This window comes from Balaenoptera borealis, assembly GCF_965194805.1.
Source record: "Balaenoptera borealis genome assembly, chromosome: 9".
NCBI lineage: Eukaryota > Metazoa > Chordata > Mammalia > Artiodactyla > Balaenopteridae > Balaenoptera > Balaenoptera borealis.
The window spans coordinates 53,399,611-53,414,292 of NC_138873.1; the positions used below are offsets into that span (position 1 = coordinate 53,399,611).

The 14,682-nt window shown below is 45.2% G+C and overlaps 1 protein-coding gene across 5 annotated transcripts in view; it reads right to left on the reverse strand.

Annotated features, from left to right (window-relative positions):
* Nucleotides 1–4,224: 4,224 nt before the first annotated feature.
* PRDM1 (PR/SET domain 1) overlaps nt 4,225–14,682 on the reverse strand; it is a 44,051-nt gene continuing 33,593 nt past the window's right edge. For 3 of the 5 annotated variants that reach the window (XM_082404746.1, XM_082404747.1, XM_082404749.1), the window contains 3 exons: nt 8,815–9,932; nt 8,217–8,345; nt 4,225–7,864 (listed from right to left, as the gene is read on the reverse strand). In XM_082404746.1, the coding sequence (XP_082260872.1) occupies nt 7,292–7,864; nt 8,217–8,345; nt 8,815–9,932 (1,820 nt within the window). In that variant the 3' untranslated portion in view covers nt 4,225–7,291. Of the gene's footprint in view, nt 7,865–8,216; nt 8,357–8,814; nt 9,933–14,682 lie in introns of all 5 variants that reach the window. The other 2 variants (XM_082404750.1, XM_082404748.1) reach the window with 2 other exon arrangements.

Here is a 14,682-nt window from a genome sequence, read left to right on the forward strand (position 1 = left end):
GCTCCGATAAAGAAGTATGTTCTCCACTTGGAAGGAGCAGGGGGTCGACCCTGCAGCTTTGGAGATGCCTTGTACTATTTGCACCAGCCCTTCCTCGCGATGCTTGACCCGTCTTCCGGTGGGTGCGAGCACTTCCGGTCCTCACGCTTCCGGGAGGCTCGGAGGGCGGGGTCAACTGGTGGAACCGGTTCACTTCCTAGGGCTCCCAATGCTTCCTCAAGTAGGCGGGGGCAGAGGCAGTTCTGCTATGATTGGCATTTTGTTTGCTGGCCCTGATGTGCTCCGGAGAGGATAGTCTGTCAGCTCTTGGCACAGAAGACATTGCGGGACGGCCACTGTGTCCCTGCCCTGACACACCACCAGGAATGAAAGGGATCACTGAGTATGAACTCACAGCCTCATTTTCAGAAAAAGGCTGAGGCAGGCTGAGCGTTCGGGCCGCATCAACTTCTCTTAGAAGATCTGCGCACCCTTCCCGGCCCTCGGCCCTCGCTCCTTGCCTTGACTGTGTCCTGTATGTACGGAGCGGCTATCGCCTGCCTTGTAGTGTCAGCAGGTTGGAGAGAGGACCAAGTCATGTTTTCTGTGTTCAAGGTGGTAAAATGGGCCACATGCGTCTGTGACGGCAAGTAATCACAATGAAACTGACACTCAAGTAGAAAACGGAGTCCGCCCACAGGAGCAGCCCTGCACCAACTGCTGCATATAGGTTAAGCCTGGAGTCGCAGCTCAGGTCAGCCTCTGGCTGCCACGAGCTGGTGATTCAGTAATAACTGGAAGCACGATTGCTTTTTCACTCGCTATTTTTTAACGGTTTATTCATAAAGCAATTTTTCACTTTTCACTTATTTTCAGCCCCTTTCACATCTATCTACTCACAGTTTCTGTCTTGGCTTAACCTTTCCCTCTCCTCCTCCCTCTTGCTGCTTCATTTTTCTTTATTCCCCTTTTTAAACCTTGAACCGTTAGAGCAGTATCGAGGCCTCCATTGCTTTGCTAACCAGAATGTTTCTTTCAGCGTCTTCTTGGGTTCTCTCGATTGGCCTCACCTTCTCTTCTTTAGCTCTCGTATTTTTGACCCCCTTTCCTTTTTGTGGCAACAAAATTAAATCTTTCTTAGTCTTCATACAAGTAAGCCTTTGCATAAAAAGAAAGAAAGAAAGAAAGAAAAAAGATGTATAAGAAAAAACAAAAAGCCGCTAAACTAAACAGCCTAGAATTCATGGTACTTGAACAGAGGTTTGATTTACACACAACTCATTATTTCCATTAAAAGAATCTTGATTCCTTTCAGATGAGCATATTAATTCCTGGGGAAATTTCATGGTTCTCACAAATTAGCAGGACCTTTGCGAGCCCAATCTCTTGCCAAAAGAAGCCACAATAGTTTTTTCCATGTAAGCCTGCCTCTCATTTCCATTTTCCTCTGACATCTGCTCTCTAAATTACAAATATCTGCCTATAGCAACAATCAGACTTCCAAGGAAAACAAACCAAAAGGAAATAAGAGAAAACGATGGCCTTTTAGCACATTAAGAGATGTAATACTTCCGAAAGAGGCAAAGAAAACCTAGGAATGACTCCTTCATTTTATGGATCAGGAAACTGAGGCCCAAGAAGTTCCAGGACTTTCTTGAGAGCACACAGGTAACTAGGGGTTGAACCAGGACTAGAACTAAATCCCCAGTTCACTCTTTTCTGCAGAGTAGGAGCACATAATCTCAGTTCCCACCTTGGGGGTATATTTAGACTCTGGCCTGGGGAGCACAGAAGAAGGACTTAAATCACCCCATTCATGATCTTTAGATGGTTAGTCTCACAGCAAATCACTCTCACGTTAATTGTTCTAAAACTGGGGAGGCAAGAAAGCGTTCCACAGAAAAGGATGAGGGTGCATCCCACTTCCTTTGCCTGTGTGGATGGGAAATAGTACTCAAGGGCAGCCTTGCTGTGGAAGGAGGGAGGGTGGAGACGGTCCCTTCTCTTCCCAAGGTGTAACTACACTGACAGGCTGCTAGCCTGGACATTGCTCTGCAGAGTGCTGGGTGCCAGGTGGGAGTGGTACCATGTCTCATCTTCCACCCCCTTTCAGAATCCCTGGGAAGAACTCAAATGGGGAATACGTTTTCAAATATTTTACAAAATATACAGCACAGTTCATTTCGTGGTGTCATGGACTCTTCCTCAGAATTAGACAAGCTCTTCAGATTTGTCTTCCATATAGATAGTTTTATATAAATAGTTTCCTAGGAGGCCTCAGGAACATTAAGGAAACTTAAGTTCTCTACCAGAGCCTTAGCTCTGTCTTGTCTCCAGGTGCACCATCATTTGTAAGGTTGAGAGAAACCTTTGAATTACAGACGTGGGAAGGACTTGCCAGGCATCTTGCTTATCCTGTGCTTTCAAACAAGCTGGCTCCTCTCTAAGCCCTCCCAGCAAGGAGACTACTTCCTCCCTCCCATGGAAAGGAAGCCGTTGTGTTACCAACCCTAAAGGTGGGTGTTATTTTTTGTCATTTAAACCAAAGTCCCTTCTGCTAATGATTTAACTTCATTTCTTTTGCTCTGCTCCTCACCCTGGTTGCCATAGCCCACAGATGAATTCTTCAGATACCTAAAGATGGGAAGTTGTACCATGATTCCATGAGAACAACCCCCTTTTGTTGACACACTGAAGAATTTCTTACCAAAACTACCCACTGGCATTTACCTGTCACTTCCTCTTTCTTTCTTGATGGGGGTAGGAGAAAACTACAAGGTGACTGTGTTCACATTTATGCTAAATAAAAGCTTCTATCTTAAATTCAGAGAGAAGGAATGTGTACATGACCAACTCTGGTTCGTTATTTATCAAACCTGGAAGGAAGAGCAAACCAGGAAGGAAGAGCAAACCAGGAGAGGGTCTGTTAGTTTATAGTATTCTGTGAAACTGGGCATGGGGAGTATTTGCATAAATCAGGTTAAGAATAACTTTTTGGAATCTTGCTCTGTTTTTGGCCTAAATTACATGATTAAAGCTATCTTGAGATTAAAATCACTTCTCACTTATTGAAGGAGCAGCTGTCAGTAGCACTTTGAGCAAACGGACTTGGGGGTCCTGAGGACTTGAAGCTTAAAAAAGGATGTGATAGGAGGCTTGTTCCTGGGTCCTGAAACATTTCTTGCAGCTGCTGTATGCCCAGAAGTGGACTCCAAAGAGGTAGCCAGTGCTCAGGATGATCTGATTTCTTCTGGCCAGACACTGATAATGAAACAGACATGTTATGGAGAAAGAACTCTATGGTCTCATAAAGGAAACAGAAATGTCTTTTCAATTGGTTCAATGATCCCATTCTATGTAACTTCTCTTCTATGCATTAATGTTTTTAGCTGCCAGCCTCTGTGGTACAGCCTTCCTTTGTAGACCAGATTATCCCAGAGGCCTGGTTTTACATTAGAAATCCTCCACCATGTGCCTCTAATTACTTTCATTTCTCTGCTCTGGCCTTTCCCCATTATCTTCTTTTAAAGAAGGCTTCACACACACACAGACACACACACACAGAAATAAGTTCACTTATACAAACTTATGGGTCCTAAATTGGTTTCCTGTCCCTCAAGAGAAACAATTTGAGATGTGTGCCCATAAACTCTCATGGAACTGTATATTCTATATGTTTTCTTCTGGTGAAGAATTGAATGCATCATTTCTGAACAGGGCTTTTAGTTTAAGGAAAGATTCAAAAAGGTGGCTTCTTCATTTTTGCCTTGCTCTACAAACAGCTGCCCAAAGTCTCAGTTCAACAGGGTGGATGTCGGCTGGGGAGACTTGAGCTCCTAGTGAATATTATCTTCTCATGTAATGTTTCATTAAACAGCTAAGTCCACAAGTGTTCCCAAGATAGATAACTCTCAAGAAAAAAAGGCATGCTTTGCCAAGTAAAGAACTATGATTTATGGTAGTAACTGTTATACTCTGACTCCTTTTGGGCTTTGTTTTGAAAAATTATTACCACAATGGTTCTCTAGAATTTGGTAGTGCAACCAGCACCATTTGGCCCATTTATGACAATAGGGTTCTGGTTTTCTTAACTCCACAGTTAAATGTTGGCAGCATTTCAAATTCTTGGCACAGATGTTTAAGTGAATATAAAGAAGCAGCATTAAAAAAAAACAGTGGGCAGTTTTGAGTGTCTAAATGTAGGGAGCATTATTTTCTTAACATGCAGTTAGCATGGGCTCTACTTCCCGAGTTAAGATGTGAAGGAAAAAGATAAAATGGGATGTAGGGCAGGAAGACTATGCAGAAGCACAAAAGCCCTGATTCCCCGTGGGGTGCTCAATGCTGGCTACTGAAGCAAGAATGATACCACCAATGGGCAAAATGCTCCTCAGGTTCCCAGGGCTCCCCAGAGCCCCTCACCCAGCAGCTGGCTGGGTCCACACACATACACGCTGGATCAAGGCTAGGACGGCATTTCTGGACTTGATCTCAAGTCTTCCTCACCTCACCACCACCCCACGTCCATCAACAAAGTAAAACAAACAAAAAAGTCCAACAAAAGCAAACAAATCTTCCCCTACTTACTGGCTAATGCTTGAAACGATTTCCTTAAAGGGCACTTTTATAGCTCATAATTAAAGAGAAAAACCTTTGAGTTATGAGAGAGGCAAGAGACCAACCCTGTTAGAGCAGTCGCCGATAGAGGAGGTGAAATTAGGGAATCATCTCTGGGGGGGATGAAGGGTGAGGGTGGGGATGTGGGCAGGATAGAGGCAAATTGTGTCATGTTCAGAATTTGTTTTGGGGCCACCCTTGCAGTATGGTTAAGGTGTCGCTCACTCACCCTTCACTCAAGACACTAGACAAGCATTGGTAAAGCATGAACATTTATATTTAATTTACATTTTGACAATTTGCACATAAATAACAATGTAAACCAGTACGTAAACATAAGATAGTTTGTTGTTCTAGCAAAGTAAAAAGCCAATAACTTTGGTTGGTTTTAACTTTGAGTAGAAGAGAAAAAAAAAAAAACCACTGTTGATTGTGGGCTCAACGTTCACATGTAAGAGGCCTCAGGGAAAGTCAGAAGGTAAAGAGAATCAAGAAGTCTCAAGCCACTGTGCAGGTCTCAGGAAAAATTCCCATTAATGAGAAAGCATGAAAGGGGAAAAAGAGAACAAATGAGTAATTGGGAATAGGAAGTATTTGGTGTCAACATCAGAATGTGATGCTTTGGTTTACCTACAATTAAGGACTGTGCTTGTCAAACACTGATTAAAAAATACCATAAAAAACTGTCAGTTTCGTTAAAGGAACAGATCAGTAAGGCTCTTAGGTTTCTCTGCATTATCCTAAATTTGTTGTTCTCTTCTGCAGGTTGACATTAGTTGCCATGGACCAAAATACTGAATATATAAACCAGATTGATGAGTGATACATCAGTTATTTAGGAAGGAGGGAGAGGAAGAGAGAGAAAAGTTGCAGTGGTCGATAGGATTTTCATTTCTGGGGCTTGGGTGTGACCACATCATCAGAATGTGGCAAAACAAACAAAAAAAACCCATCTTAGATTGTCCTTAATAGTAAAAAACTTATGTCTCTTTCTCCCAGGTTGTTATGCAGTCCCCACCTTTGCACCAAGGTTTTAGGGTCACTTACAATAGCAAGGGGGTGCCCAAGCTCACCAATATGACTGTGAGGTCATCGAGTGCTAATTAAGCAAAGTTTCAGAAAGGGTTTGATTTTTTTTTTTTTTAATTCCATTAGGAAAAGAAGGATCTTTCACATGGTTTGGCTCACAATTTAAGTGGTTATAAATATATATACACATGGTATAGTGGTATAAATAGATTTATAAATATACATCATTCTCCGCTACACCTCAAATGCCAACATGTCATCTTTGGGTTTAGCAGAAGAGGAGACAGAATGCGACGCATTCCAGCTTTCTGGTGCACACTGGCTCTCTCCTCTTGAGTAGCAAATCATTAGAGAAGCCATCACTTCCTGCACTACTGGACACACTCAATGAGGTAATTGTTGAACAACTCTGCAATGCCCTTTCTTCTTCAATTAAATTAACCATAAAATGTAAAAACACAAATACTGAGGAAAGTCTGAGTTGTACAGAAAAAAAAATACAATTGATGTGTTGGGGATAGGAATGTTCATTACCCGCTTTGACCCTAAGACAACGAGAATACCCGTTTTCCGGTTTTTGGTTTTTAAAGTGTGGCCTGAGCCTATCTAACTCAAATCCTTCCTGGTAGAGCACCACGTTTGTGCAATTTTGACATAACAACAAAAAAGACCAACAACAAAAACACCCAGACTCATGCTCCCTCACCTCACCCATACAAAACCACCTGTGCTTTGGGAATGTTTTGCAGTGGTTTTAAACATGGCATTTTGTCTTCTTCACATTTTCAGATAATACATTGGGATGCCAAAGTCTCGTGGCCACTCCGAACGGTCACATGACTCTGGGGGTGGGGCGACTCTGTTTTTTGGAGAGGGAGACAGATTAGCAAAGCCTTCTTGTCGCCTTTCTGGTAAATCTGTGATTAGGGGGGAAAATGCTGAACTATCTACAGAAACATACAAGATTCTCTCTTTCTTATTTCTTCTACCAAAGTTATTACTGGGTAATTCTGCACACATACCCCCAAGTTATACAGTGCTGTTCAAATGATACAATCCTATGAATGAACACATCAATTGCCTAACTTTGGCAACACCAAAACCTCATTTTCAAACCATTATTATAGAGGGAGGTCGGCTGACATAATGTATTTGTTTACTAAATCTTAGGTACTTAAAACAGATGTGCAGAAATTATCTACAAAGAAGAGCCACCAGACAAAAATATAACACTTAACTCAAATTACAAGGAATTCTTCCAGTCACTGTAAACTTTTTTTAATTATTGCTTTTTGAATGATAAATTGTATAATAAATTATGAAGGATTATCATTGAAAAAATAATTATGGCTAGGCAATAGTCTTAGCAATGGGAGGGCTATGCAAACATATCCACACAAATATTCAAAATACACAGGTTCAAATATATAGATGGGGGTGTAAATAAGTATATATAATATGTATATATATTGTCTTTCCCTCATTTATGCCCTGAGATTTCAGTAACTTTGGGGATCCTTCTTTAATTCCAGAGAGGTGAGGGGAAACCATCTGCCGTCAGGAGAGCTTTGCAGAACTGGAATTATGTACAAGCGTTTGCTACAGGCACCCTGACTCGCCAAGTCATAAGTTAAGAAGACAAAACACCTTTTGTTTTCTGCAAATCTTAAGGATCCATTGGTTCGATTGTTTCTTGTTTGACCTTTACAGGTCCCAGAGGTAGTGGGTTGCTGTGAGGCAACTTCAGGAGGGACGGGTCTGTTGACTCGTAGAGGCTACATCCTGAGAGCAGTCCATTCCCCATGTTTCTTTGCAAAGACACTTTCAGGCCAGTTTCTTCTTTCTCTTTTCTGACCACGGCCAGAATCTCCTTCTCCACCACAGAGGTCACGTCAACGTTGTCCTCCATGTCCTCCAGCCGGTCGGCATTGTCGCTGATGTCAAACTTCTCGATTTCTTCGTTGATTCTGGTCAGGTCCTCCAGAGGCAGCCCCGTGGCTGGGGCCACAGGACAATACCCCTTCAGGTGGACCTTGAGGCTGCAGAGATGGATGTAGCTCTTGTGGCAGTGGGCACACTTGTGGGGCCGCTCCCGGGTGTGTAGGCGCTTGTGGAGTTTCAGGTGCACAAACTGGGTGAACTTGGCGGGGCACACCTTGCACTGGTAAGGTTTCTCTCCGGAGTGGAGTCGCAGGTGGGTCTTGAGATTGCTGGTGCTGCTAAATCGCTTGTGGCAAACCTGCAGCGTGGGGAAGGGGGCAGGGAAGGGAGGTGGGAGACCAGAAGGTTAAGAGCTGCCAAGTGGAGGGGCATGCTGCCCACCCACACCCAGCAACCTGGGAGGTGAAAAAACTCCCAGCAGTGTTAGGCAAATAGAGCGATGGGAACGCACTGCCCATGGGGTGGTGTTTCCCTTCCAGACCACTGTCCAACCACTGGAAGCTGGTGTGTCATCATCTCAGCTCATCAGCAGCCCAAAGAAGGCAGAATTCTTGTGCTGGTTTAAACTATGGGCTATGGGATGATGGGAGGGCGACTCCTGAGACACTGTCTACAAAGGTCGAAAGTTCTACCCAGAAAACACTGCCCACCTGGCATTCATGTGGCTTCTCTCCCGTGTGTACCAGGTAGTGTTTCTGCAGGTGGGCGAGCTGAGTGAAGCCCTTGTTGCAAGTCTGGCATTTGAAAGGCCGTTCTCCGCTGTGCACTCTGAGGTGGACCTGGGAAGAAGCTACACACGTTAGCTCGGCTGTCACTTGGCTGCAAAAGCGAACATTCCCGTGCAAGGACTCGGGCATTTAGGATGCAGACCTCTTAAGAAAAGCATCAAGGTGAAGTCTTAGAACAAATCAAACCGCGATGTGATTTTTCAGAACACTCTGTTGTGTTGGAGCTAAAGGAACAAAAGTCATAGGCTAAGCAAGGACTCGAAACTGATGTTCTAGCGCAAACCCCACGTGTTTATCATTCCGAAGACACTCAGGAGAGGGGAAGCAACGTGTCCCAAGCGGTGCAGCCAGAGCGGCAAAGGCAAAGGCAAAAGCAAAGCCGCATCGACCATGCCCAGCCCGGGTCTCACACTGTGGAATGGCAATTTATTACCTGCGGGAGACCAACTAAATACCCACGCGCGTCGTGCACTCCCGGGGACAGACCCCCGCACCATCGGGCCGCCCACGCCAGGCCTACCTTCAGGTTTGAGAGCTGGCCGAAAGTCTTGGCGCAGACGTTGCACTCGTACTTGATCTTGCCGTTCTGCTTCTTCAGGGGGTAGGGGAGCGTCTTGTAGCCGGTCATGTTCCTTTTGTTCTTGATGAGACTCACGGCCTCGTCGCCGCCGCCGGGGGCCGCCGCGGCCGCTGAGGTAGCTTTGGGCTGCACCACGTGCTCGGCCGTGGCGGCGGTGCCGGCCGTCGGGGACCCGCTGGTGGGGCTGCAGGCCTTGTCCTTCAGGCTGGCGGCCGCCCCGGGGAGGGAGAAGGCACTGTGCGGCGCGGGCACCAGCACCTCCCGGGGGTGCTCGGGCTGCAGCAGGCGGCGCGCCCCCTCCGAGGGCAGCGAGCTGGGGAGCGAGGCGGGCGCCAGCATCGGGGGAGGCAGGCCGCCCCCGCCCAGGAGGCCGCCGTACACGGGGTACAGCCTCGGGAGGAGGCCGAAGCTGCCGAGGCCGTTGATGTTGCCCACGGCGCCCAGGCCGTTGCAGTTCATGCCGTAGGGGGGCAGCAGGAACTTGGGGTAGTGCGCGTTGTAGGAAGGGATGAAGGCGGGCGGCAGGTGCGGGGGCGGCGCGTAGCCGGGGTAGGGGCCCAGCCCCTCGGCGGCGGCGGCGGCGGCGGCGGCGGCGTACGGAGCGTTCAAGTAGGCGTAAGGGTCGCGGTGCTCCTGGGAGCCGGGGGCCCGCGGCGACACGGTGTTCCCGGGGCTGCCGTGCAGGCTCCGGTCCGGGCTGCTGCGCGCCGAGGGGCTGGGCGTCGTGCAGGACGGGATGGGGGAGTGCGCGATGTAGGGCGGCCGCTCCATCCCGTAGGCCAGGGACGCTTTCAGAAAGTCTTCCGGGAGAGGGGCCCGGATCGGGTACACCACCCGCGGGTAGAAGGGCATCTCGGGGCTCCCATTTTTCCGGAAGTCATCCGCGTCCTTTTCCGAAGTGAGGGGTGAAATGTTGGAGCGGTAGAAGTCCTTCCCTTTGGAGGGGTGGGAGTCCAATTTTAGTATTTCTTTCACGCTGTACTCTCTCTTCGGGACATTCTTTGGGCAAAGTTCGTGTTTCTCAGTGCTCTGCTGCTTTGGATGGCTCTGGGTTTGCGCTGAAATAAAGAAAGGGTGATTACTCAGAGGGAGACAGAAAATCGGAGCGACGTTGCCCAGCCCAAGTTGCTCTCTCCTTGAGCAAACCTGAGCCCCAGCTGCCCCAAGAGGGACACCTGCCCTCTCAACGCCCACTTATTCTAGAAGGCTCTCGCCACTCCAGTTCCTTCTCAGCAAAACCAGGTCACTGGGGGCATCGATAAAACGAATAGCACCGTTTGTGTTATTTTGTTTCCAATGGTAAAAACCTCATGATAGGACAGTCCTGTTCGACCTAGAGTAGGAGAGCCTCCATGAAAATGGCGTGGAAAAGTACCGGGACGGGGTGTCACAGGTTAATAAAAGTCATTCTCATGTTCACGGTTTACCTAAAGGAAATCAGCACACCCTGCAAACTAGATGTGCAAGATTAAGACTCATTTCAAGTAATAAGCAGTCATCAGTTTTCGCCTCCCTTCTTGTTTAATACGAATTTGATAAAACCCTGTTAAACCTGCCTCTCCCAAACAGACAGATTAGCAACGTGATGCCACCCCTTCCCCTCCACTTGCTGACAACACCAGAATTTCACTGAGGCTCTGGTCTAACCAGGCTCCCAGTAATGCTGTCCCCTGGAATCACAAGGCGTGACATAGGCATCACTGCCAAACCACAACTGGCACTTCCTGAGCCAGTTCAATTACTTAGAGCACCAAAGAAAACAGGCGGCAAAGATGAAAGCATGTATTCCAAAAGACGGCATATTGTTACTTGGTAAACAGACTGTTTAGGAACAGCAGCAATGAGAGGACAGGCTCTCCAGGCCATCGCCAGCACTGCCCCTCCAAACACACAGAACAAACGATGCCTTCGGGAAGACACCAGCCAGAGCAGGGAAAACCAAACACTCGCTGCTCAGCCTTCCCTGGAAACCACAAGTAAAATACATGCTGCTTAGTCGGAGCTCTGGTTGTTGGAGGGCAACCCCTCCAGCCTGCACACCTGCCGTAGGCGCAGGCATCAGCTGTCGGTGTGTGTAGATGCCAGGAGAGGCAGGGATCTCGTGGCCTTAGCCTCAGAAGAGGACAGGCTTGGGGGACTGGGCTGAAGCCTCTGTAAAAGTATCATTCACTGTCTTTAAAAAAGTCCCTGTTCGATTTAACGGAGGAGGAACTCCAGGCTTGATACCTGATAGGTCTAGAAATGAACTCTGTGGAACTCCAGAGTCTGAATTCTTCAAATCCATTCTCTAGACTGACAAGCTTGAGGGATTCGATTCCAGTTTGAGAGCCCCTCAGAGAATGTTATCTCTGCTGGCTGTTATCAGTTACTCCTGGGTGAGCCAGCAGCCCCAGAATAAACACAGCCCAGACACTATCAGGGAAGATGCTGATGGGGGCAGTGATGGAAAGCTTGTTGAGGGAGAGGGATTTCTGAAGCCACTAAACCAAAATAAATAGCCCCTTATCAGGCCAATATCAGTCTTTCAGTGAGGCTCAGCAGGCAGGAAGTTCAAATTGTCACTTTTGTTTTTTAAAGCTGAAATGGTAAAGGAAGAGAGACAACTAAGTTGGAAAGCTGATAGGCAAGGCATCTCACACCCACAGGAGGGAATTTTGAGGTGAAAAACAATGATTTGGAGGCATCCACCGAAAGATGTCACCCTAAAAAAAATGAAAATACAGAAACTTCACCATCATAACTTTCTGCCATTTTTATGTGGCAAATTACATCTAAGTCTCCTAACTTTCTTCACTGGCTTCAACACTGTCTTGGTTCTAAAATCCAATAAATTAAAGCCATAAGCAAAAAGTTTAAGTCCGTCCGTAGCACTGTCCCTACTATTTATTTAGTCTGGTGTTCTTACTGAGCACCTCCATAATCCGATTATTCAACTACCACAAAGCTAACGACTGGGGACTTCCCTGGTGGTCCAGCGGGAAAGACTCCGCCCTCCCAATGCAGAGGGCCCGGGTTCGATCCCTGGTCGGGAAACTAGATCCCTCATGCATGCCGCAACTAAGAGTCTGCATGCCACAACTAAGAGTCCGCATGCCGCAACTAACACCCGGTGCAGCCAAAATAAAAATTAATCAATTAATTAATTAATTTTTTAAAAAAAACTTTAAAAAAAAAGCTAACGATTGGGCCAACAAACCAGAAAGTCGGAATTTATAATTTTCTGTGCAAAATACTGAGCACAGTGTGCCTAGCATATAGTAAATCCATGATATATGTTCGATATCTCTTATGCCTTCATAAAAATACATTTATTTCTTATTACAAAACAATATCCGGAGGGCAACGTCAGCCCCCCTCAGGTGTTCTAAGGTGGTGATCATGGAGTCTATGTGAAAAGGTACATTTAAAAAAACCATCCTTCAGCAGCTGAGTAATCAGTGGAGCTGGTGTCATTTCTGACTCTCCCACTCAGCAGCAGCTTGAGTTAACATGAAAAAGAAAATCAAGATCTGTTTTTGTTCTTAAATCTTAAATGGCTGTAGGCGGACGGAGTCATTTCAAGAGTGAACTGCTTCTGAAGGCTCTGAATGGCTTAATTATGCCGACTCACATTTTCGATCTATAATAAGAACCCCCAAGACTACAAGAAAGAACCTAGAAGTTCTGCAGTAGGCAAAACAAAGTCTGTTTTCAACTGAAACTGAGAAAGCAGATTAACATTTAGAAGTCTATAATTTGGTCAACTGTTTTCTAGATGGGTTAGTTAGATAGATTGAAAAAAACTACCAAAAAAACTTGGGAGGGGTAAGAGTTAAACCTGATAGTTCCTATTCCTTTTCTTCGGTTTTTAAAAAAATGCCTATTTATGATTTCTGGCTACTTATTTTTCTTTACCTCAGTTTTCTTCAAATCTCTTCTCCTCAAAACTCTACCAGTTGAACTATCACTGCCATTTTAAAGCCCTCACGGAGATTCTGACACAAGCCTCCATTGTGCTTGAAGCATGGAACCCAACACAACTCATGTGAAGACACAATCTACCTATTAGGCCTGATGAAACAGTGGAAATTTTCCTGATCAGCATCTCAATCATCAGTTACCACACCTAAGACAACTGGTTTCACAAGGCAACTGGAGTCTTGGCTTATTGTGACTGCCTATTGTTAACTCTCATTCTTTACTAAGAATACTGGACAATGAATGGGTACCTGAAAATGTTAAACCACCATTTAGAAAAAATTCTGCGTAAACAGAAAGGGATATTTGAGGGAACAAAGGTGTCATTTCATAGTATACGTGACAGTTGCTTCTGAACACAAAGAATAAGCATTTGAATAAATGCAAGGCCTTTTAAGACCTTTCTTTGACTGGCAGGAGGTAAGGGATGTATGTGAAAAAACTTCTTTGTGGTTGGAGCAAAGTCACCAGGGTGGGTCATCTCAAATGGAGTTACTGTTCAAAAAAAAAAAAAAAAAAAAATCAAAGTCTTTTTCTGAATCCGTGAATGATGAAGCTCAAGGAATGGGAGGAGACCCTCAAGAGGACGTGACCGGCTATGCTGAGAAAGTCAGGAGGAAGCAGCACATCTTCCTGGGAGATGTCCTGCCAGAATATAAGTTGCCTTTTACCACTGGGCCTGGCACCTACAGGTGGTAAAACAGCTGAAGGGCTCCTGGGATGCTGGGCACTAGTGACATGATGGAGACTCTTGGAAGCGCTAAAGAGAGATAAGGGAAAAGAACCGCCACCATTGGCCAGGACCTGATTATACCCACCATGCTCAAGCTGAAAGCCAATTTGTTTCCAACTATTCTAAGACTTCTTCCTGAAGCTCAAGGTGCACTATATGTGTGTATGTAAGGACCACAAACACAAATTTAAAGATGATCTTATGGTGGAGGTCCTTAAGCTTTTATAGCCCCAGCTTTTCAGAAAACTGCAAATATAGTCTTGGGATCACAGGGAGAGCAAAAGTAAACGAGACAGTGTGGGATGAGCACCAAATAGCTATAGAATTGGATTATACCTGACTAGGATAAATAATTGGTCCTAAAGTTTAAGTCAAATTCTAATTTATGTTAATATTAACATTCATCTCAAAGGACAAAGTGTGAACTAAAATAATTTAGCCTCCAGATAAAGCAAGTGGGACAGCATATGGACGATTGATGAATCTGGGTAAAGGGTCTCTGGGAATTCTTTGTACTGTTCTTGCAACTTCTCCTTAGGTTGGAAATGAGATCAAAACAAAAGGTTACAAAAATTTCAGAATTTAGAGGCCAAAAACTTTTAAACCAGAAGGAGCTGATTTAAAAAACTGCTTTAAAACTTAGCAGTCTGAGAATATACAACCGTAGTTACAACAGGTTGGAATTTTATGGTAAATCTTAAATCATTCATAGAGATCACTTCAGAATGACTAAAATGAAGTAGGGTTTTGCAGAGAGGTCATGATAGCCAACTTTAAGCAAATAAAAAAGTAAAAGCTTGCAAACCTAAGGAACTGAGAATTTGTTAAGATAAAGTGATAGGTGGTTACTGTAATACTCATCAGGAGAGCAGATAATTAGGTTTTTACCATTAGGAAGGAAGCTAAGATATAAAATCTTTAGGGTTATCCATATTCAAATAAGATTTGAAAAATTATAGCTCCGAGTTTTTCTAGAAACAACCTTTTACGTTTCACATCAGACCATAACTTGATAACCAAATGTGCATCTCTACAATATTTCAATGTACATGTTAAGCACTGACAAATTACCACAAACAAGGAACTATACCTTGCATCCTTGGCATGTCAGAACCAAT